General features: G+C 44.8%; 1 protein-coding gene across 1 annotated transcript in view; it reads left to right on the top strand.

The window, feature by feature from the left end:
- Nucleotides 1-9,705, top strand: part of STX10 (syntaxin 10) — a 21,999-nt gene extending 12,294 nt beyond the window's left edge. The window contains exons 6-8 of the mRNA XM_056570313.1: nucleotides 343-449; nucleotides 529-623; nucleotides 9,437-9,705. Of these exons, the coding sequence (XP_056426288.1) occupies nucleotides 343-449; nucleotides 529-623; nucleotides 9,437-9,516 (282 nt within the window). The 3' untranslated portion in view covers nucleotides 9,517-9,705. The remainder of the gene's footprint in view (nucleotides 1-342; nucleotides 450-528; nucleotides 624-9,436) is intronic.
- The last annotated feature ends 16,050 nt before the right edge of the window (nucleotides 9,706-25,755 follow it).

Genomic DNA, 25,755 nt, shown 5'->3' on the forward strand with positions numbered 1-25,755 from the left:
AAAATTACAACTCCCAGCATGCCCGGACAGCCTTTGGCTTTTCCATTTGGGCCAGTGTTTTCCAACCAGTGTGCCTCCAGCTGTTGCAAAACTAAAACTCCCAGCATACCTGGACAGCCTTAGGCTGTCCAGGAATGCTGGGAGTTTTAGTTATGCAACAGCTGGAGGCACACTGGTGGAAAAACACTGGGCTAGGGGTCTCAGTAGATGCACCACCAACAAACACGACATGTCAGTTGTCCAAAAGTTTAGGTACACATTTTGCTACGTAAAAGTGAACATACAACCTACAGACCACATGGAGAATTACCTGTATATTACCAGTCTATGTTACCTCTTCAGCTAATCATAAACGAGCAGGACGCAAACCTGGAGTTAGTATCGGGCAGTATCCGGGTCCTGAAGAACATGTCAGGGAAGATTGGAGAAGAACTAGAAGAGCAGGCTATGTGAGTGTCTAGTATATAGACGTTGTATCGCTGTAGGTATATAGTTATTGTACTTACATGTGACTCCTGCCTTACCCAGAATGCTTGATGAGTTTTCATACGAGATGGACAATACCCAAAGTCGCATGGACACCGTCCTCAAGAGAATGGCCAAAGTATCGCGCATGACTAGTGGTAAGAGTTTAGGAGTAGATTGCTGCCATTCACGGTATAGACCAATAGGGGCCTTATACATCATATATACCAACATTAGGCCATGTTTACACACCATAAAATCAAATGCCATTGTTGCTTTAGTCCGTTTTTTTTCAGCCAGACACAACAAAAAAAAGAAAAATGTTATGGTTGTGCAAATGTGGCCTTTACCCTTTTAAGGACTCAAATTTAATTTGTTTTTTTTTTCGATTTTTTTTTTTTTTTTTTTTTTTTTTTTTTTTTTCCTCCTCCCCTTCTAAAAATGAGGGATTGTTTTTTGCTGACCAGTTGTCCTTTGTAATGACCTCACTCATTTTATCATAAAATGTATGGGGCAACCAAAAAAAATACTATTTTTGTGTGGGGGGTATTGAAAAGAAAACCACAATTTAGCACATTTTGGAAGGTATCATTTTCATGCTGTACAATTTACGGTAAAAATTTAAGTTTTCCTCTGTGGGTCAATACGATTATAATGATACCCGTGACTACATATTTTTCTATTATTGCACCGCTTTAAAAAAAAATGGCAACATTTTTAACCAAATTAGTACGTTTAAAATCCCTCTATTTTGCTGACCTATTACTTTTTCATTTTTCCATATAAGTGGTGGTATGAGGGCTCATTTTTTTTGTGCCGTGATCTGTACTTTTTATTGCTACCATATTTTCATATATAAAACTTTTTTTAATAAATTTTTTATCAATTTTTTGGGAATAAAATATTTAAAAAAAGCAGCAATTTACGCACGCGACGATACCAAATATGTTTGTTCAATTTTGCTTGAAATCATGGGGGGGTAGGGGTGCTGACAGACCCTGTGGGTGATTGACAGGCAGGGAGCTGCACTGTTCTTTTTCAGTGTCCCGACTGCACTGAGTTCGGACTCAAGCCGGGACAGGTGGGGAGACCCCTAGTGGTCAGTTTTTCAAAGTAAAAAAAAAAAAAAATATATATATATATATATATTTTATTTATTTATTATTATATTATTACCGTATTATTATTATATTATTATTATTATTTTATTATTATATTATATTATATTATTATATAATATTATTATTATTAATATTAATATATATATATACACATTTTTGTTAATCACATGCCATAAGAAAGTTTGTTTCTAATACATTGATTAACAAAATATAAGTTTTTCTGGTGACAGGTGCTCTTTTAGGGGTTTAAAAGAGTAGTCTAGTGAAAAAAAAATGTATCCCCTATCCAAGGATAGGGATAAGTTATCGATTGTGGGGGGTCTGAGCGCTGGGACCCCTCACAATCTCCTGTGCAGGGCCCAGTCAGTTTGCCAGAAGCTGGTGTCCGACCCCCACAGAAAGCCGTGACCAGCACAGCCCCTCCATGTATCTCTATGTATGTATCTCTATCCTTCCTGCTGACTGCCGGGACCCCATGCAGGAGATAGTGAGGGGGTTCCAGCGCTCGGACTTACAGCGATCTGTAACTTATCCCCTATCCTTGGATAGGGGATAAGTTATTTTTCACCAGGCAACTCCTTTTAAGGGCTACTCCAGCATTTAAAGGGGTATTCCGGGCAAAACATTTTTATCACCTCTCCAAAGGACAGGATAGGGGATAAAATGTTTTTGCCCGGAATACCCCTTTAACCCCTTAAGGACGCAGGACGTAAATGTACGTCCTGGTGAGGTGGTACTTAACGCACCAGGACGTACATTTACGTCCTAAGCATAACCGCGGGCATCGGAGCGATGCCCGTGTCATGCGCGGCTGATCCCGGCTGCTGATCGCAGCCAGGGACCCGCCGGCAATGGCCGACGCCCGCGATCTCGCGGGCGTCCGCCATTAACCCCTCAGGTGCCGGGATCAATACAGATCCCGGCATCTGCGGGAGTTCGCGATTAAAATGAACGATCGGATCGCCCGCAGCGCTGCTGCGTGGATCCGATCATTCATAACGCCGCACGGAGGTCCCCTCACCTTCCTCCGTGCGGCTCCCAGCGTCTCCTGCTCTGGTCTGTGATCGAGCAGACCAGAGCAGGAGATGACCGATAATACTGATCTGTTCTATGTCCTATACATAGAACAGATCAGTATTAGCAATCATGGTATTGCTATGAATAGTCCCCTATGGGGACTATTCAAGTGTAAAAAAAATGTAAAAGTAAAAGTAAAAAAAAAGTGAAAAATCCCCTCCCCCAATAAAAAAGTAAAACGTCCGTTTTTTCCTATTTTACCCCCAAAAAGCGTAAAAAACATTTTTTATAGACATATTTGGTATCGCCGCGTGCGTAAATGTCCGAACTATTAAAATAAAATGTTAATGATCCCGTACGGTGAACGGCGTGAACGAAAAAAAATTTAAAAAGTCCAAAATTCCTACTTTTTTAATACATTTTATTAAAAAAAAAATTATAAAAAATGTATTAAAAGTTTTTTATATACAAATGTGGTATCAAAAAAAAGTACAGATCATGGCGCAAAAAATGAGCCCCCATACCGCCGCTTATACGGAAAAATAAAAAAGTTATAGGTCATCAAAATAAAGGGATTATAAACGTACTAATTTGGTTAAAAAGTTTGTGATTTTTTTTAAGCGCAACAATAATATAAAAGTATATAATAATGGGTATCATTTTAATCGTATTGACCCTCAGAATAAAGAACACATGTCATTTTTACCAGAAATTGTACGGCGTGAAAACAAAACCTTCCAAAATTAGCAAAATTGCGTTTTTCGTTTTAATTTCCCCACAAAAATAGTGTTTTTTGGTTGCGCCATACATTTTATGATATAATGAGTGATGTCATTACAAAGGACAACTGGTCGCACAAAAAACAAGCCCTCATACTAGTCTGTGGATGAAAATATAAAAGAGTTATGATTTTTAGAAGGCGAGGAGGAAAAAATGAAAACGTAAAAATGAAATTGTCTGAGTCCTTAAGGCCAAAATGGGCTGAGTCCTTAAGGGGTTAATAACTTATCTCCTATCCACAAGATAGGGGGGAGTCCGACCTTTTGAGACTCCCTCATTTACAGAACTGGGCCGCCTAATCTCCATGCATTCTGTTTGGGAGAGGCGGAGATACCTAAGAGCTGTATTTGTGTATTTCCGTTACTTCCATAGAAAATGCATGGAGTGTACTACGATGCCAGGTTTCGCACGGCGCAGAGATTTGGGGGCCCTTTCCTGAAGGTCAGGAGGGGGGGGTTAACTTTTTGGGTAGGGTCCCACGTGCTGTATTCTGCTGCTGCATATTTTTCATCCCATTGAAGTCAATGGGCAAGAAAATACGCAGCAGCAAAATACGGCTCGTGCTAGCATACCCTTTTATAAGGTTTTCCCACTTTAATTCCATTGTATAAATTTCCATTGGTCTCTACATAATTCTTTTAGTACGAAAAGTCCAACATATAAAGAAAACTTCAGCACAGTAAACTCCTATGCAGCTAATGTTGAGCGTGTAACTCGCTCCCCATACAGACGTCTTCATATGGTGCAAAATCATGGAAACTGGTTCAGGCAACAGAAATACAGCAAAGAGTAAATGAAAGCACTCACCGCGTCTGTCAATCTGCAAGAAATTCTCTTCAAGCTTTATTCTTGTAACAAAGTGCACGTAGGGGGTGAAAATGCAGGGCGGCGGGATTGTATAGGCAGGAGAAAAGAACAAGACGCCGAGGCTTGAGGAAGCACCATTTGGTGTGAAACGTCGCCCCGGCGTCTTGTCCTTGCCCTGCCTATACAATCCTGCCGCCCTGCATCTTCACCCCCTACGTGCACTTTGTTACAAGAATAAAGCTTGACGAGAATTTCTTGCAGATTGACATGGTGAGTGCTTTCATTTACTCTTTGCTATATAATTATTTTAGTATCTCCCATAGGTGTTGAGACCTCCTCCAGTCAGGACTGGCTTAGCCAATACTTGTCACAGACACATGACCTATTCACATAACTGGACGTGCAGTGTGTTTAATGGGGTCCCCAGGGGTCATTGACCATCTTAGCTGTAACCTATAACTATAGATGGTGTAGAGCGGTGGTCTCCAAACTGTGCCTGGGCATGCTGGGAGTTGTAGTTTTGCAACATCTGGAGGTCCACAGTTTGGAGACCACTGGTGTAGAGGGGTGGGGGAGTCGTAAGAATAGCAGTGGTAGTAACTTATTTGCACATTAACCCCTTAAGGACCATGGGTGCATGGATACGCCCTGGCTTCCTGGTACTTAAGGACCTAGGACGTATCCATACGCCCGTGGGAATTTTTTTCCCCACCGGGCGGGGACCGGACCGGGGTGACTGCTGATATCTATCAGCAGGCACCCCGTGCAAATGCCAAGGAGGGTCATTAGACCCCCCCCCATGTCGGCGATCGGCGCAAATCGCCGGTGAATTCACACTGACGATTTGCGCCGATTCCGGGTCATACGGGTCTATGGTGACCCTGAATATAAGGGGGATCGCGGTTGTCAAAGACGCCCACGATCCCCATAAAGGGATAGTAGTGAGGTGGCAGAGGTGCCACCCCTCCTATCCCTGCTATTGGTCGCCATAAGCGACGAGCAATAGCAGATTGGTGGCGGGGGGGGTTAACTTTTGGTTTCCTCGTTCTGCCCACCCACAGTAGGCGGGGCAGAACGGGGAAACCGGCGGCAGAAGATCCACTTAACCATCCGGAGGCTGGGGGTGACGGTGATCGGCGGGCGGCGATGTCGTGCAGCTGGTTCCCTGGTTTCTACAGAAGCCGGTGAGTTACCTAGGAACATCTGGAGGACTACAGTCTGAGACCTCTAAACTGTAGCCCTCCAGATGTTGCAAATCTACAACTCCCAGCATGCCCAGAAATCTGTTTGCTGTGTGGGCATGCTGGGATTTGTAGTTTTGCAACAGCTGGAGGGCTGCAGTTTGGAGATCACTCTGCAGTGATCTCTAAATTGTGGCCCTCTAGATCTTGCAAAACTACAACTCCTAGCATGCCCACACAGCAGTTTGCTGTCTGGGCATGCTGGGATTTGTAGTTGTGCAACATCTGGAGAGCCACAGTTTGGAGATCACTGTGCAGTGGTCTCTAAACTGTAGCCCCCCAGATGTTGCAAAACTGCAAATCCCAGCATGCCCAGACAGCAAACAGCTGTCTCGGCATGCTGGGAGCTGTAGTTGCGTACCTCCAGCTGTTGCATAACTACATCTCCCAGCATGCCCTTCGGCGATCAGTACATGCTGGGAGTTGTAGTTTTGCAACAGCTGGAGGTTTGCATCCCCCATGTGAATGTACAGGGTACATTCACACTGGTGGGTTTACAGTAAGTTTCCTGCTTGAAGTTTGGGCTGCGGCAAATTTTTCGCCGCAGCGCAAACTCCTAGCGGGAAACACAAGGTAACCCACCCGCCAGTGCAAATGAACCCTAAAAACACTACACTAACACATAAAAAAGGGTAAAACACTACATATACACCCCCTTACACTGTCCCCCCCCCCCAATAAAAATGAAAAACTTATTGTACGGCAGGGTTTCCAAAACGGAGCCTCTAGCTGTTGCATAACAGGTCCCAGCATTTCCGGACAGCCACTGACTGTCCAGGCATGCTGAGAGTTTAGCAACAGCTGGAGGCACCCTGTTTGGGAATCACTGGCGTAGAATACCCCTATGCAATCCCTAATGTAGTCCTCAAATGCGCATGGCACTCTCTCACTTCAGAGCCCTGTCGTATTTCAAGGAAACATTATAGGGCCACATATGGGTTATTTCCGGGAGAAATTACACTACAAATTTTGGGGGGCTTTTTCTCTTTTTACCCCTTATTAAAAGAAAAAGTTGGGGGCTACACCAGCCTGTTAGTGTAAAAGAATTAAAATTTTTACACTAACATGTTGGTGTTGCCCCATACTTTTTATTTTTACAAGCGGTAAAAGCAAAAACAAAAAAAAAAATAATTTGTAACGCAATTTCTCCCGAGTACAGAAATACCCCATATGTGGGCGTAAAATGCTTTGTGGGCGCACAACAAGGCTCAAGAGTGAGAGCGCACTGTACATTTGAGGCCTAAATTGGTGATTTGCACAGGGGTGGCTAATTTTACAGCGGTTCTGACATAAAAGCAAAAAAATAAATATCCATATGTGACCCCATTTTGGAAACTACACCCCTCACGGAATGTAACAAGGGGTACAGTGAGCCTTAACACCCCACAGGTGTTTGACGAATTTTCATTAAAGTTGGATGGGAAAATGAAGAAAACATTTTTTTTTATTAAAATGCTGGCGTTACCCTAAATTTTTCATTTTCACAAGGGAAAATAGGAAAAAAATAAAAATAATAGTCATTTGTAACCCCTTTTTCTTCTGAATAAGAACATACCCCATATGTGAATGTAAAGTGCTCGGCGGGCGCACTACAATGCTCAGAAGAGAAGGAGCACCATTGGGCTTTTGAAGAGAAAATTTGTCTGGAATTGAAAGCCACGTGTGTTTACAAAGCCCCCATAGTGCCAGAACAATGGACCCCCCCCCCCCCCCCCCCCCCCCCGTGACCCCATTTTGGAAACTACACCCCTCACGTAATGTAACAAAGGGTGCAGTGAGCATTTACACCCCACATGTGTCTGACAGATTTTTGGAACAGTGGTCCGTGAAAATGAAAAAATTTATTTTTCATTTGCACAGCCAACTGTTGGCCAGTGGGGTGTAAATGCTCACTGCACCCCTTATTCAATTCTGTGAGGGGTGTAGTTTCCAAAATGGGGTCACATGTGGGGGGGTCCACTGTTCTGGCACCATGGGGGGCTTTGTAAACGCACATGGTCCCTGACTACCATTCCAAACAAATTCTCTTTTCAAAAGCTCAATGGCGCTCCTTCTCTTCTGAGCATTGTAGTGCGCCAGCAGAGCACTTGACGTCCACACATGGGGTATTTCCATACTCAGAAGAGATGGGGTTACAAATTTTGGGGGTCATTTACTATTACCCCTTGTAAAAATTTAAAATTTGGGGGGGAAAACTGCATTTTTGTGAAAAAAATTTTTTTTTTCATTTACGCATCCAACTTTAACAAAAAGTCGTCAAACACCTCTGGGGTGTTAAGGCTCACTGGACCCCTTGTTACGTGCCTTGAGGGGTGTAGTTTCCAAAATAGTATGCCATGTGGGGTTTTCTGCTGTTCTGGCACCATAGGTGCTTCCTAAATTTGACATGCACCCCAAAATCCATTTAAAAAAAATTCACTCTCCAAAATCCCATTGTTGCTCCTCCCCTTCTGAGCCCTCTACTGCGCCCGCTGAACACTTTACATAGACATATGAGGTATTTTCTTACTCGAGAGAAATTGGGTTACAATTTTTTTTTCTCCTATTACCACTTGTAAAAATTCAAAAACAAGAACATGCAAGTGTAAAAAATGAAGACTTTGAATTTTCTCCTTCAATTTGCTGCTATTCCTATGAAACACCTAAAGGGTTAACACACTTACTGAATGTCATTTTGTACACTTTGAGCGGTGCAGTTTTTTATAATGGGGTCATTTGTGGGGTATTTTTAATATGAAGACCCTTCAAATCCACTTAAAACCTGAACTGGTCCCTGAAAAATTCCGATTTTGAAAAATTGGAAAATTTCTGCTGAACTTTGAAGCCCTCTGGTGTCTTCCAAAAGTAAAAACTCATCAATTTTATGATGCAAACATAAAGTAGACATATTGTATATGTGAATCAATATATCATTTATTTGGAATACCTGTTTTCCTTACAAGCAGAGAGCTTCAAAGTTAAAAAAAAAATGCAACATTTTCAATTTTTTCATCAGTTTTTGGAATTTTTCACAAAGAAATTATGCAAGTATCGACAAAATTTTACGACTAACATAAAGTAGAATATGTCACGAAAAAACTATCTCTGAATCAGAATGAAAAGTTAAAGCATTCCAAAGTTATTAATGTTTTAAAGTGAAAGTGGTCAGATAAATGGCCGAGTCCTTAAGGGGTTAAAGGGGTACTTCTGTGGAAAACTTTATTTTATTTTATTTTTTTAAATCAACTGGTGCCAGAAAGTTAAACAGATTTGTAAATTACTTCTATTAAAAAATATTTATCCTTCCAGTACCTATTAGCTGCTGAATACTACAGAGGAAATTATTTTCTTTTTGGAATCTGAGCTCTTTGCTGACATCATGAGCACAGTGCTCTCTGCTGACATCTCTGTCCATTTTAGGATATGTCCAGAGTAGGAGAAAATCCCCATAGCAAACACATGCTGCTCTGGACAGTTCCTAAAACGGACAGAGATGTCAGCAGAGAGCACTGTGGTCATGATGTCAGCAGAGAGCTGTGTTCCAAAAAGAAAAGAATTTCCTCTGTAGTATTCAGCAGCTAATAAGTACTGAAAGAATTAAGATTTTTTTTTTAACTTTCTGGCACCAGTTGATTTAAAAAAAAAAAAAAAAGTTTTCCACGGGAGTACCCCTTTAAAGGAGAACTCCAGTTACAATTAACTTATCCAGAACACTGCGATCTCTGGAACGGGACCCCAGCTCTCTCAGTGAGCGTGTCATTTACTGGTAGGCTGAACTCCCTCCATTTATTTTTCTGAGAGTCCTGGTGCCAGAGTGCTGTACTCAGGTCTTTTTGGCACTCCCATAGAAATGAATGGAGCATTTGCCGTCTGCAGCACACCGAGCCCTTTCTGGAGATCGGTCGGACCCCTGCAATCAGCTACTTCCTGTGGATAAGGGGATAAGTTAATTGGGGCTGGAGTTCTCCTTTAAGGCTTATAACCAGTGTGAACAGGAATATTGGTGCATGTCTTTCTCTTTCACAGATCGCCGGCAGTGGTGTGCTATCGCCGCCCTGGTGGTTATCCTCTTTATCCTTCTGATACTGCTGCTTACATTGGCCTGATGAAAGGAGACCCGAGGACAAGGGTGATCTGTGTAACCCGGTGCTGTTTACATGGAGACTACGAGTTACAATCAGGGAAGAAAATGTGTTTTCCTGTAAGATGAAGACAGAATGTGTGCCTCTCTGTAATATACTGAACAATTGCCACTTACCTGTGATTTATACTGTGCAAAATATACATTTTTTTTAAATCAATTGTAGTGTTTTGTGAAGTCCTTTTGGTTTGTCAAATTTTTTTTTTAAATCGATTCATCCGCTTTTGGATGAATATTAAAGGGGTACTCCGCCCCTAGACATCTTATCCATTATCCAAAGGATAGGGGATAAGATGTCAGATCGCCGGGGTCCCGCTGCTGGGGACCCCGGGGATCGCTGCTGCAGCACCCCGCTATCATTACTGCGCAGAGGGAGATCGCTCTGCACGTAATGACGGGCAATACAGGGGCCGGAGCATCGTTACGTCACGGCCCGCCCCCGTCAATACAAGTCTATGGGAGGGGGCGTGGCGGTCATCACGACCCCTGCCATAGACTTGCATTAAGGGCACGGGCCGTGATGTAATTTGGGGCGGAGCCATGACATCACGCTGCTCCGGCCCCTGTATCGCCCGTCATTGCGCACAGAGCGAACTCGCTCTGTGCAGTAATGATGGCGGGGTGCTGCAGCGGCGATCTCTGGGGTCCCCAGCAGCAGGACCGCGGCGATCTGACATCTTATCCCCTATCCTTTGGATAGGGGATAAGATACCAGGGGCGGAGTACCCCTTTAATGACTTCTATAGGTGTTATCACCCAGCTTTGAGGAGCCTGAGGAGCAGATGTTCACAGATGTCTCTATTGGTATTACTTTTGCACTTGCACCCTGGGAAAGCTATTGGCCTACTGGTAGCCATAGTGATTTGTCAAAGGGGTTATCCAGGATTAGAAAAACATTGCTGATTTCTACAAAAAAACAGCACCACACCTGTCCTCAGGTTGCGTGTAGTATTGCAGCTCAGTTCCCTTTAAGTGAACTGAGCAAAGTTGTAATACCATGAATAACCTTTTGCAGCGGCTCCCTCCACAGACGTTCTTTTCCGGCTCACCCCTGAACAGCCTTTCTATTCCTCCTTTCCGCCAGCTATGTTTTCCACCTACTGCGGGAGTTCAGGGTTATGGCAGCATATGGCCGCCCTTCTTCTTCCCCTGATCCAGCACGTGACCAAGAGGCCAGGCAATGCCGCCTCCTCCATTTTTCAGGGGGCTATGGTGGCACGTGGCTCCGCCCTTCTCCCCCTGCGAGCGCGCTGACCAGGAGGCCAGGCGGTGCCTCCTCCCCAGGTTCGCGCACCCTGTGGATCATTCCTGTGGCCAGCGGGTGCTTACCCGCGGATGTAATGATTGCACCTGAAGCGGCGTCTTGCTCCACCCCTCCTCCATTGCGGGGAGGGGGGGTGCGGCGCTCCGTTATCTGAACAGCTTTGTCGGCCTCCCTAACCTACAACCTGGCAGGAGTTCTTCTGGTCCAGCTGCTCTTGTCCCCTAGCCTTGGAGCTGTGCGGCACCTTACAAGCTCTTCTAAGCTCACTGCTCCATACCATCACTGCTCCTAGGGCTGTCGCATGACCATTCCTTGGTGTCCCTGCATGAGGGACATGTTGTGGGCTTCCTAGCCATTCTACCTTCGGGGATCATGTGGACATATTCAGCGCACGGTGCCTTGCTACCGCACTTACTTTCTACCATTTTAGGGTGTGTGTAAAAAAAATAAATAAAAAAAATGAAATGAATCTGCTGCTGGACTCAGGCCATTTTGTGGGGTTTGGCGCCCTCTTGTGGCCTATAATTAAATTGTGCCTTATTTTTCATTGCACCCTTGTGACTTCTGGGGACACTGTTCTTTTCAGCCTAATACCTGCTGGGCTCTTTTTCTGGGACTGTATACAGGGGCCCCTTAATTGTCTCCATCACCCTGTACGAGACCTGATATGGCACATTACATTGGGTATGTCTGTGGCATACCTACTTTAGGCAGGGTTATCACTCTGTCATGGAGCGTATGTGACTCGCCGTGGTGGGTCATTGCCAGGGATTTCATGATCCCTTGGAAGATACCAGGGTTACAGACCGGTCTGTTTGTCCTCTACCGCTGGTTGCCATGACATGTCTGTTGTGTCCGCCGGTGTTCTTGGTGTGCACACATTATTCTCTCCTCCAAAGGCTGCCGCATCTGCGGCTACTGCCCCAGATCCCCACGGTCAGTGCGAGGTCTCCATGGAAGTGTCCTTGCATGGACATGGATTGCGCCTTCTCTTATTAGGCCAAACAGTAGTTTCTCATCTCACAACTGCGGTGTCCGCGGCTGGATTATGGTACCCCACTTCTAGTGCGAGGTGACCCGCTGTAGCCAGAAAGCGGTCTGCATGGTTTTCTCTGCCGCCTGTCACTTCTCCAAGGGTTGATGTATCTGTGGCTGAAGTTTCAGTACCTTACTTGCTAGTGCGTGTTGTCCTGTGGAGTGATCTTGCGTGTCCTATGGACCCTATACAGGGCAACGGGGATACAATCTACAGCTCCTAAGCCTCCCCCGATCTCCCAGGGTGACGGGGATATTCTATCCATGGCTTTTAGACTTCCCCGCCTTTCCACATGCGTCAAAGGGGCAATGTTATTGCTTATCTGACTGTCCCCTTATCACCAGCACCTGGAGGGTCACTCATTACGCCTGACCATTGTCTGCACAGTTACGCCGCTGTCTGTCTACCATCTTTGGGTTGCCAAGTGCATGGCTGTGGCTTCCCGTACCTCACTGTTTGGTGTGTGGAATTTGTCAGGGGCTTCCTGCAGGCACAAGTGACTGCTGCCAGACATTAGTCTGCATGGTCTCCTACACCACCAGGTCACCCATCAGATTGGCCATTCCTGTGCCCCACTTTGTGAGAGGTTTCGAAGACGTGTTCCTGTGCGTTAAGGAATCCTCCACCAGTCAGCCGGACAGGTGTCCGCGTGGTTTACTGCTATGTCGGGTCAACTATCATACACTTCCCACACCATGGCGGAAGTTCAGGTAGACAAGGTGTAGTTCCGAATGGGTCTTCTTTTGTTGCACATATACAATGCACCACATGCTGGTTCGCGGGGTTCTCTACTTACCAGGTCCCTCTCTTCATGACTGCAGCTCTCACAGCTTAAGGCTGGTAACCCATTTTTAGTGTGTGGTTCTGAATGTGGGACCCGGTGTGGCCATGGTCCCTATGCCAGATAGCCAGACTGTCTGCATGGTTTTCTCGTCCACCAGGTGTCCTCCCCCATTCCTGTCGCTCCCGCGACTGCTGTCTGGTGACTCCTTCCATGTGAAGTTCCACAAAGTGTGTGTGTCTGTGGGTTTATTGGACTTTTATACCTGTAAGCCAGACTGTGTTTCCTGCCACACATACATCCTTCATCTCTTGCATCTGAGACGGCAGTCCTGGTGTGTGGCACCATTAGGAGATGGGGTGTGGGCATTTTCCTGCAATCAAAGCAACAGCAGCACTCTCTGTTCCCCGTTCCAAGAGTACCATGTTGGTTTGCTAAGGGCATGGTTGTGACACACAATAGGGTGGTGAGTCTGTCTTCCATACTGCTGGACTTTTGTATGTCTGCGGTTCCTTCGTGTCTGCAGTTTTGGTGGCCCACTACTATTGTGAGGTAACCATGTCTATGTCCCTACGTATGCTAAGGTCCTCTGCACGTGTGGAGCCTACCCTCCCTTCTGTCGGTGGGGTGTGCCTCAGGCCTTCCTGTGATCTTGTTCTAAAGGCCTGTGGCGGTTGAGCACCTCAGTTCTGGCATGGCGCCTGTTGGGGCGACACAGTCGGTTCAGCACCCCCCTTATGCCTCCAGTTTTCTTTCCTAGGTTCCTGTGCAGTGTGACTCAGGCATCTGCTATGTTGCCTTAGACACGACTAGGATGGCTCCGTTGGCACCCATCTGGTCCAGGGTTTCACCCCGATGGGGTGTTCCCCCTCAACATTGTTGGTTGCTGTGTGCGTGTGCTTCTTACCCGCATTCGTAGCCATGTCTTTGTTTCTTTGCCCAGCATCAGTGTCCAGGATCCCGATCCCTCCATCTCTCTGTATGTTGTCGCAGGGTTCCTGGGGGGCTACGTCCACCCAGTACTTTGTCATGTTGCCGTAGGGCTGTATTTCCCTGCTACTACAGTGTCTGGCGCACTTGTCAATCCCCCTTCCACAGTGGATACAGGGATCTGGAGCTTGGCATGGTCGGTGCCTAAGTTTCCTCTTGCCCACCCCGTTTTCCCCTCCACTAGAGGGGCTTTTCACTGAGTGCTATGTTTTGCCTAGATGGATATATATATATATCTATCTATATATATATATATATATATATATATATATATATATATATATATATATATCTCTCTCTCTTTTTCTCTCTTTCTCTCATATATGTGGGGTATCTGGCAGGGCCCTTGTTTTTTGCTAAGAGCATTCAGAAGAGCTTTTTGCTGTCTTTGCTTGTGTGTTTACTGCCCACTATTGCAGCCTGTTTCTTTTCCTGTTTTTTTTTTTTTTGGTTATCTACTGCTGCTCATGCAGCCTTGGCGCTCTCCTCTAGAGGAGTTTACGCACTCATGTATGGCTCGGCGACAGCTAGTCTAGCCACAGTCTGTTTGGGTCCTGCCATTGCTCTCCTCCTCACTCAACGCAATCATCCTGGAAGGGTGTGTTCATCCTTCCCTTGTCAGTGTCTGTTGTGCTACACTGACAGTCTTCTAGTGTGACCTTCCTGTGCCCAGACCTTGGGAGTCCCTTTGGTTTTCCCTCCATTCCCATCCTGACGGGATGTTGCTTTGGAGTGCTTTGGACCGCTGGGGTCCAACTCCGGTTAGTCTCCTTGTCTTGGACACTATCCTAGACTGCTGTGGCGTGCCTTCTCTTTTTTAGGTTGGCCATCCTGGTTCTTTGGGCCTTAGTGATGGTTGAGGTCTTGGGCATGTGTAGCTCTCCTGCCCAGATTTCTCTGTGATCCCATTGTGGGGCGGTCTTTCTGTACCACACTTATTCTTGTCTCAACACGGAAGTTTGTCTCACAGGGCGTTTCTCGGCCATTGGGATTACGTACCCTTCCGGTGTGAGTCTTCCAGGAGATGCAGGAACCTCCTATTCCCATGTCAGTCTCTCTGGGTTCCTTTTCAGGGTCTTCTGCTCCTTTTTGGCAGTTTTCCCTTCTGTATACGTCTTCCAAGTGACTCGGGAACCTCCAGTTCCCATGTCTGTCTCTCCGGTGTTCCAGGATGGTACTTTTCAGGGCGTTCCGTTCCTTTTTTTGTCTGTTACTACTTTCCGTCTCCTCCTTTGGGGTCCATGTACTCCCGAGATGGAGGGCGTTCTGGTCAACTGGATTACATCAGTCGAGCGGATTTTGCCTTCCGGGTGCTCGCTGTGGGCCCTTGGCCGCCCGGCTCATGAATATTCATGAACTTGGACCGAGAAAGAAGAATTAGACCAGGAGGATAAGTTCATGAATATTCATGAGCCGTGCGGTAGCTCCACCCAGCTAGAATGACGTGTGGCCGAGTCCCAGATGATAACTCCTCCCACTGAGTCCCAAGCCAGGGAATAACAGAAAACAAAAAATATAGATATCTGAAGAACCGCTGAACCATTTTTAACCAGGTAAGAAGCGTTTTAATCAGGATCACCCGCACTACAAGCCTGTGTAACAGGTTTAGTGCGGGGGATTCTGATGACAGATTTCCTTTCAGTAAAAGTCTTCTATTGTGGGGTTATTTATTTCAAGGAACATTTTGGGGAGATTTATCAAAACCTGCACAGAGGAAAAGTTGACCAGTTGCCCATACCAACTAGAGATGAGTGAAGTTACAGTGATTCAATTTGTCACAAACTTCTCTGCTCGGCGGTTGCTGACTTTATCCTGCATAAATGAATTCAGCTTTCAGGTGCTCTGGTGGGCTGGGAAAATGTGGATACAGTCCTAGGAGAGAGTCTCCAGCCACTGGAGCCCCTGAAAGCTGAACTAATTTATGCAGGATAAAGTCAGCAACTGCCGAGACGTTTGTAACGAATCAAATCACTGTAACTTTGCTCATCTCCAATCGCAACAAATTAGATGGCTTCTTTTATTTCTCACAATCCATCTGAATGTTTGCTATGGGCAACTGTTAACTTTTCCTCCATACATGTTTTAATAAATCTCTGCAGTGACGCAGTCTTTGGCTTAACTCTATCCCTTCTTTTTTTCCACCCACTGCTTGCTGCCTGGGATTCCTGCCACCTTCTGTTTCTCCTCTTCTTCTCACTGTCCTTTCCTTTCTCTCCCCACCACATCCTGCTCGCCTTCCTCTGCAACCAACCATCCTTCCTTTCTTCAATGGACCTGAGATCCCCACCACCTCCTGCTCGCCTTCCTCTCCTAAATAGACCTGTGATCCTCACCACCTCTGGCTTATCCTCTTCCCCTTAGGCCATACCCTACTGTCCTTCCTCTTTTAGATGGATCTGGGATCCCCATCACCCACAGCAGCAGACAAGCAGAACATGGAGGAAAAATCCCAGGTAGTGCCACAGCCCACACAAGAAAGGGAAGACAAGCTGCATTATGCATAAACACCAGAAGACATTTAGAATAGAGTATAGCTTTCGATGTTGGTGACACACTTTTTAGGAATGCATAATTTTTGCAACACAGCAAGGGTACAATCACACATGCTGTGGAAAACCTGCAGCATACCCTATTGAGGTCGATGTAATCTGCTGTAGATTTTTTTTTTTTAGCTCTGCAGTGGGGAAAATCAAACCCGCATCAGGTAAACTGTCCGTGTGGACGAACCCTAATTCAGTCTTAGGTGCTTGCCTAAAGACATCATACTCCCACCTGCTGTGATTGAAACACTTCCACTGTTTCAACCCAGTTACACATCCTGCGTATCTGCAGTACCTGTATGATCCCTCGACTATGGTGTGCATACATGAATACTACAGAAGGGGAAGCCATAAAAATATATGCAAGTTGGTATTGCTAATTTTTGTGTGACACACCTACATAATATGCTGCACACATGCTAACGTGTCACGACAAGCTCTGGTTTAGAGTATACAAGAAACTACTTTAACCCCTTAAGGACGGAGCCCATTTTCACCTCTAGGACGAAGCCCTTTTTTGCACATCTGACCACTGTCACTTTAAACATTAATAACTCTGGAATGCTTTTAGTTATCATTCTGATTCTGAGATTGTTTTTTCGTGACATATTCTACTTTAACATAGTGGTAAATATTTGTGGTAACTTGCATCCTTTCTTGGTGAAAAATCCCAAAATTTGATGAAAAAATTAAAAATTTTGCATTTTTCTAACTTTGAAGCTCTCTGCTTGTAAGGAAAATGGATATTCCAAATAATTTTTTTTTGGGATTCACATATACAATATGTCTACTTTATGTTTGCATCATAAAATTGATGAGTTTTTACTTTTGGAAGACACCAGAGGGCTTCAAAGTTCAGCAGCAATTTTCCAATTTTTCACAAAATTTTCAAACTCGCAATTTTTCAGGGACCAGTTCAGGTTTGAAGTGGATTTGAAGGGTCTTCATATTAGAAATACCCCATAAATGACCCCATTATAAAAACTGCACCCCCCAAAGTATTCAAAATGACATTCAGTAAATGTTTTAACCCTTTAGGTGTTTCACAGGAAAAGCAGCAAAGTGAAGGAGAAAATTCAAAATCTTCATTTTTTACACTCATGTTCTTGTAAACCCAATTTTTGAATTTTTACAAGGGGTAAAAGGATAAAATTTATACTTATATTTGTAGCCCAATTTCTCTTGAGTAAGCACATACCTCATATGTCTATGTAAAGTGTTCGGCGGGCGCAGTAGAGGGCTCAGAAGCGAAGGAGCGACAAGGGGATTTTAGAGAGTACGTTTTTCTGAAATGGTTTTTGGGGGGCATGTTGCATTTAGGAAGCCCCTATGGTGCCAGAACAGCAAAAAAAAACACATGGCATACCATTTTGGAAACTAGACCCCTTGAGGAACATAACAAGGAATAAAGTGAGCCTTAATACCCCACAGGTGTTTCACGACTTTTGCATATGTAAAAAAAAATAAAAAAAATTTCACTAAAATGTTGGTTTTCCCCCAAATTTCACATTTTTTAAATGGTTAATAGCAGAAAAGACCCCCCAAAATTTGTAACCCCATCTCTTCTGAGTATGGAGGTACCCCATAAGTGGACCTGAAGTGCACTACGGGCGAACTACAATGCTCAGAAGGGAAGGCGTCATATTTGGCTTTTTGAGAGCAAATTTTGCTCGGGGGGCATGTTGCATTTAGGAAGCCCCTATGGTGCCAGAACAGCAAAAAAAAAACGCATGACATACCATTTTGGAAACTAGACCCCTTGAGGAACGAAACAAGGGATAAAGTGAGCCTTAATACCCCACAGGTGTTTCACGACTTTTGCATATGTAAAAAAAAAAAAATTCACTAAAATGTGGGTTTCCCCCCAAATTTCAAATTTTTGCAAGGGTTAATAGCAGAAAAGACCCCCCAAAATTTGTAACCCCATCTCTTCTGAGTATGGAGGTACCCCATAAGTTGACCTGAAGTGCACTACGGGCGAACTACAATGCTCAGAAGGGAAGGCGTCATATTTGGCTTTTTGAGAGCAAATTTTGCTCGGGGTGCATGTCGCATTTAGGAAGCCCCTATGGTGCCAGAACAGCAAAATAACCCCCACATGGCATACCATTTTGGAAACTAGACCCCTCACAGAATGTAATGAGGGGTACAGTGAGCATTTACCCCCCACTGGTGTCTGACAGATCTTTGGAACAGTGGGCTGTGCAAAATTTTTCATTTTCACGGACCACTGTTCCAAAGATCCGTCAGACACCTGTGGGGTGTAAATTCTCACTGCACCCCTCATTACATTCCGTGAGGGGTGTAGTTTTCAAAATGGGGTCACATGTGGGTGTTTTTTTTTTTGCGTTTGTCAGAACCGCTGTAACAATCAGCCACCTCTGTGCAAATCACCTCAAATGTACATGGCGCACTCTCCCTTCTGGGCCTTGTTGTGCGCCCCCAGAGCACTTTGCGCCCACATATGGGGTATCTCCGTACTCGGGAGAAATTGTGTTACAAATTTTGGGGGGCGTTTTTCCCTTTTACCTCTTGTGAAAATGAAAAGTATAGGGCAACACCAGCATGTTAGTGTAAAAATGTTTATTTTTTTACACTAACATGCTGGTGTAGACCCCAACTGTTCCTTTTCATAAGGGGTAAAAGGAGAAAAAGCCCTCCAAAATTTGTTAGGCAATTTCTCCCGAGTACGGCGATACCCCATATGTGACCCTATTCTGTTGCCTTGAAATACGACAGGGCTACAAAGTGAGAGCGCCATGTGCATTTGAGGCCTGAATTAGGGACTTGCATAGGGGTGGACATAGGGGTATTCTACGCCAGTGATTCCCAAACAGGGTGCCTCCAGCTGTTGCTAAACTCCCAGCATGCTTGGACAGTCAATTGTTGTCCAGAAATGCTGGGAGTTTTGGTTTTGCAACAGCTGGAGGCTCCATCTTAGAAACACTGCCATACAATACGTTTTTCATTTTTATTGGAGAAGGGGGGTGGGGGGGGGGGGGCAGTGTACGTGTGTATATGTAGTGTTTTACTCTTTATTTTATGTTAGTGTAGTGTAGTGTTTTTAGGTTACATTCACACTGGCGGCAGATTACACTGAGTCTCCCGCTAGGAGTTTGAGCTGCGGCGGAAAATTTGCCGCAGCTCAAATTTGCAGCGGGGAATTCACTGTAATCTGCCGCCAGTGTGAATGTAGCCTGTACATTCACACGGGAGGGGGGTCAAAACTACAACTCCCAGCATGCACTGACAGACCATGCATGCTAGGAGTTGTAGTTTTGCAACAGCTGGAGGCACACTGGCTGGAAAACCTTGAGTTAGGTTCTATGACCTAACTCAGTATTTTCCAACCAGTGTGCCTCCAGCTGTTGCAAAACTGCAACTCCCAGCATGTACTGATTGCGGAAGGGCATGCTGGGAGATGTAGTTATGCAATGGCTGGAGCCACGCAAGTACAACTCCCAGCATGCCAAGACAGCCTTATGCTGTTCCTGAATGCTGGGAGTTGTAGTTTTGCAAGATTTAGAGGGGTTCAAGTTGTAAATCACTGTCCAGTGGTCTCAAAACTGTGGCCCTCCAGATGTTGCAAAACTACAACTCTCAGCATGCCCAGACAGCAAACTGCTGTCTGGGCATGCTGAGAGTTGTAGTTTTGCAACATCTGGAGGGCTACAGTTTGAGGCCACTTAGTGATCTACAACCTGAACCCCTCTAAATATTGCAAAACTACAAGTCCCAGCATGCCCACACAGCAAACAGCTGTCTGGGCATGCTGGGAGTTGTAGTTTTGCAACATCTGGAGGGCCACGGTTTAGAGACCACTGTAAACTGTGGCCCTCCGGATGTTGCTAGGCAACAACTCACCTAGCAGGACCCGGAAGCCGCCGCCGCCGCCGCACGTGGGGGATCCCCGCATGGAGGATCGCGATCCAGGATCCAGGTAGGGACCTTCGGCGCCGACCCTCCCTGGACGGTTCCCCCGTTTTGCCCGAACACCGATAGGTGGGCAAAGCGGGGGAACCGAACTTTAACCCCCCCCTCCCCCGGTCTGCTATCGGTCGGTCGCTCGGCCGACCAATAGCAGGGATAGGAGGGGTGGCAACCCTGCCACCAAACTCCTATCCCTTTAGGGGGATCGAGGGTGTCTCGGACACCTACGATCCCTCTTATTTTCCGGGTCACCAGTGACCCGTATGACCCGGAATCGCGCAGATCGCAGGTCTGAATTGACCTGCGATTTGCGTGCATCGCGGTTATGGGGGGGTCTCAGGACCCCCCTCGGCGATGTGCCGGGATGCCTGCTGTTAGATAACAGCAGTCAGCCCGGCCCGATCACCGCTACCGGTGACGCGGCGCTCCCGGAACCCCGCGACGTACATGTACGTCGCCGCGCGCCAAGTGACACTTCGCGGCGCCGTACATGTACGTCGCTCGTCGTGAAGGGGTTAAAAGGGGTATTCCAGGATTTTTTATTTAACTATGCTATAGGGGCTATAAAGTAGTTAATATAATGTCTGTACCTGTGTGTAACTGTTTTCTCACAATTCTTCTGTGATTTTCACCCTTAGTCATTTTGTATGCTGGTAAAAATAAATATGTTGTCTCAGATTTTTCCCAGGTTGCAATGCGGCCGAGAGCTGACCTCACTAGTAATCTGATGACAGGGAGCCTGTCTGCTTCAATGGGTGGAGGGATCGCTTGGTGGGAGAGAGATCAATCTGCAACAGCTGTAGGCACCCTGATTGAAAACCACATTTTGAATGGATGCAGCTCATTTATGTTACAATGGGTGGGGTGGCTGATGTGTGGTAGGGAGGAAAATGGAATTATGGGATTTGTAGGCAAAAGAAGAAAAGTCAAACAGGAAATACCAGTTCACAGAAAGCTAGCCACTGTTATGGTAATCTCACAACATAGCCATTTAGCCCCAAGAAGAGTGCAGATCTTAAAGGGGTATTCCAGGCCAAAAGTTTTTTTTTTTTTTTTTAATATATCAACTGGCTCCGGAAAGTTAAACAGATTTGTAAATTAGCCCAACCCTATATAAGTAGTAGTTAGCTACACATGGGCCATTTCTTTCCTAGCAGCCTCCCAGTCTGACTGGGAGAGCATGGTAAGTGAGTTATTACACCTTGTTCACACTGGTGTGGTGCTGTGTGGCGTCCGTTGCTGCCGTGGCGCTGTCTGCGGGGCGGGGGGGGGGGGGGACAGCCCATAGACTGGTTTGAGTGGCATTGGGGCCGCTCTGACGGTGGGTCATTCCCCCCTGTGGGCATTGGGCATTGGTGTCACGGCGGTGGTGGTCGCCGCCCGGTGCTGCGCCATTTTATGCTAGGGACGTTAGGGACCCACTCTAAATAGGTGGCCTTGACGTGGCGAGTGGGCTTGTACTTTTTGATCAAAAATGTATACTAACAACCTGTTAGTTTTTGATATTATGCTGAGAAGCAATCAGATCATTATACAAGATTGTAGATGTGCGCCATGGCTGTTTTTCTACCCGAATTCAGATTTGTAAATTACTTTGATTAAAAAAATCTTAATCCTTGCAATAGTTATTAGCTACTGAAGTTGAGTTGTTTTTTTTCTGTCTAACTGCTTTCTGATGACTCACGTCCCGGGAGCTGTGCAGTTCCTATGGGGATATTCTCCCATCATGCACAGCTCCCGGGACGTGACATCATTGAGCAGTTAGACAGAAAACTTCCGAAGCTAATAACTATTGAAAGGATTAAGATTTTTTAATAGAAGTAATTTTCAATTAACTTTCCGGAGCCAGTTGATATATAAAAAAAAAGTTTTTGCCTGGAATACCCCTTTAAGCATGTCCATTACTGCCTGCCAGGTACGTACTAAAATCACCATACGGCGTATAACCCTTTAAAGATATAGCTGCACATGGTGCAAGGATTCTGGGTATCCACAAGCCACCAACAGAATGGGGGACACTGAAAGGTACAGAAGTTGCTATAGATGGGTCCTCCTTTTGGTGGTAGTAATATTATGTACTTGACTGTCACATAGCTTTTCAGCTGACAATACATGATAGGAGCATCTCAACTGCAGACCAAATGCAGGAAATAAAAGACCGGCAGACATTTTTCCATTTTTTTTTGTTAAAAACGTTTATTAATGTTTTCAGATTTTTTTCCCATAATGTGCAATGCGCCTGTCTCACAGTTAAGGGAACACACAGCGATATCTTGGCACTTTAAAAGAGCAGAAGGGAAGGGGGACATGTAAAGTGAAGGATGTGGGGGGAAAAAAAAATAATGATAAATTGCAAACTTTTTTTTACCCCCACCCGATGGGTTGAGGGGGGGGGGGAAGGGACTGTCAAGCATCTGCAAGTCACAATCCAGAGTGTGCAATTTAGTGAGAGGTTTGTTACGGCAGAAGGAAATATGGATTTTATTTAATTTTTATTTTTTCACTTTCATTTTTTTTCTCATTTTTAATTTTCTACAGTTAAATCCATTCATTTCTATCTCAGTTAAAAAAATACAACAAATCACCGGCCCAAGGGGGCAGGGAAAAAAAAAAAAAAAACAGCGGAAAGTGTGCAGCCCTCCTCTCTGCTCATGTATCATTCTAAAAGTTTTAACCAGTCTGTCTGTGAAAATGCCATTTAAAATATTGCCCACTAACAAGGGAGGAAATCACTTTTATCCTTCATCAAAACTATATTTTATAGGTTAGGCTTATGGCTACTACACCATAAAAGGGGCAGTGATCTTTAACCTGTTGTGAAACTACAACTCCCAGCATGCCCAGACAGACAACAGGTTTTAACCACTGCCCTTATTTTAAGTGATTGCAGTACCTGCCTATAGGTTTATGCACAAACTAAAGTAAATAGCACCATCTAGTGTCCAAAATCAGGTACTACACTTACTAGATCGCTCAAAAAAGGAGAATAGATATAGGCCTATAAAATATGAATTTAAAATATGTGAATTCTCCCTTTTTAAAATGACTATGGTGAAGATGTGGTATCTGAATATTATCCTACAATTATGAAAAAGAAAGCAACTAAGTCTGCCTAAAAAAAAAATAGAATAAAAAAAAAAAAAAAAAAAGTATATACATTGTGCCATCCCACGCACCTCTGTATATACACACATACATACAGTGATATTATTTTATTTTTTTTGAGGGCTGCTTTCTTTCAGTCTCTCCATTCCCACCCTTACTATTGCCTGCAAAAATATGAATTCAAATATTTACATCCCATTACAGCCCGGGTCCTTACTACGTGGGAAGAGAGGGGTCACTATATATATTTATATACACACACATATATGTACACTGATATCATGCTTGCATCAGGCCAAGATACAGCTCAGACGCATTTTGCAGCCCTTGTACTCAAAAATGATCCGTAAGTGTATATTGAGGATTGCTTAAGGAAAAAAAAAAAAAAAAAAAGTCTACATACATCCCCCCATATAGACAGTATTAGTCAGAATAAACAATGTATGGGTGGTACATAATGCTATGACCTGTATATTTTTTTATTTTTTTGGGGGGTGGGATATGAATTAAGGGGAACGGGGTTTATCGTTGCCAAGAATATAAATAGGCTGGTTTACATAGCAACCAGCATACTCGCTTAACATCAGTGTATTATAGCCTTAATGCAGAACTACAGTGTTATCCTTATGGTGATCGTGTCCATTATAGTTCCCTCTCTATCCCAGTTTCGGGCTCTGAGCAGAACCTAGAAACTACAGGCTTTACAATTTCCTCCTACAGGATTAAGCTATACATATATTTACAAAATAAACACGAAATTGCACACCCAGCGGGGGGCGCTGTGCAGTGACGCCACGGCTCTCCCATAGGACTCCCATCATTTTGTCAGCCAATAGCGGGGAAGCATTGGTTGGGAGGGGGTGTTTCTGTGTATTGACATGAATCAGTATAAAGCACCAATATCCGCACACACTAGATCAGTGATCTAAGGCGGCGTTCCTCAACCGATGGCTCTCTAGTTGTTGCAAAACTACAACTCCCAGCATGCCCTGACAGGGAGAAAGTCTCATGTACAGTATCGATTTGGAGCTTTTTTTTTTTTTTTTTTTTGGCTCAAAGCTCCAACTTCTTCACCCACTTTTAAGATTTTGGTATTCTCTACATCAGTGATCTGCAAATGTTGCAAAACTACAACTCCCAGCATGCCCAGACAGCCGATGGTTGTCTGTGGCAAAACTACAACTCCCAGCATGCTCAATCGGAAGTTCAAAGAAGACCACTGCTTGACTTCAATATTGGCACTACATTATCTGTCACATAAAAGATAGAGGGCCTGATAAGAAAAATGCAGATGCTGCTGTGATCACAGGACTTTACAAGCTATAGCAAGTCCTGTGTACAGATATAGACTGTGACTCAAACTACAACTCCCATCATGCCCTGACGAACAAAGGAATCATGTATGGTATCTATGTGAAGCCTTTTACATCAATGCTCCAAACTTATACTTTTTCCTAATTCAATTTACTCATTTTCTATTACATTTTCCTCACCATTTATTCCGTACTGTTTGCTGTGTTAGATATAGGAGAACTACAGCCCCCATCCTACTTACTGCTTCCCACATTACCCCAGTGTTTCCTAACCTGGGTACCTCACTTGCCAACAAGCCCTGTCTACATCATGCTGGAAATTGTAGTTCTGCAACAGCTGGAGGCACCCTTGTTGGGAAACACTAGTCTAAATCAAAAAGTGCAGATGCTGCTGTGATCACAGGACTTCATGAATATGTAAGTCTCAGACTGTGGCTGTTAGGGCAACCTGAAAGATGACGTTTTGCAACAACTGGCCGGCAACAGACTGGGGAACACTGGTCTAAAGGTTTTGATAAAAAATTTCTTTTGACAAAATTTTGGTTATTATAGCAGTAAAAGTTTTAGTAATAAAAAGGAAAACACTCCAGACATGCCTGTAAATGGTGCAGGGGGGTGGCACATGACATAAAAGCCTTACTTTGTTTTCTTTGAGTCTGTTATGCTACGCCACCTTTCACACAGAAACAGCGCCACCCTTGCTTACAGGCCATGTCTGGTACTGCAGCATAGCCCTGTTTGTTTGCTTTATCTATAACATTAAAGGGAAATAATTCCCCATAACCTTCAATTACAGAGGTTTGAGACGTCACTCAGGCAGTGGCTGTTAAAATAACTCATAACCCCACAAACATACACACTAATAGCTAGTAATGCATCTGAGGGCTGCAGGATTAAAAAAAATGGTAACTCTGTGCTTTGCAAATGTAAAAGCACGTATCGCTGCAACATTATCACGGGTACACAATGGGCCCCTCATGTGGCTTTCTGGGAGATATGGAAGAGCAGGTCACAGCGCACCGGCCTGGCATGAATGGAAGCGCCTTACTCTATGTCTCTGTTCCAGTGGCTGCCCATCGCACTGGAGCCGCCCAAGTGGCCTTATCGACCGCCGCCGATCTAGTGGAATACTAAAAACAGACAAAGCGCAGGCGGCGACGAGCCTGCCTACATACATACATAGCATTATTAGTGTGAGTCGCCCAATACAGTAAAATCGCTTAGAAATCCGTCTTGTGCTACCGT

This window comes from Hyla sarda, chromosome 4 (genome assembly GCF_029499605.1).
Source record: "Hyla sarda isolate aHylSar1 chromosome 4, aHylSar1.hap1, whole genome shotgun sequence".
Taxonomy (NCBI): domain Eukaryota; kingdom Metazoa; phylum Chordata; class Amphibia; order Anura; family Hylidae; genus Hyla; species Hyla sarda.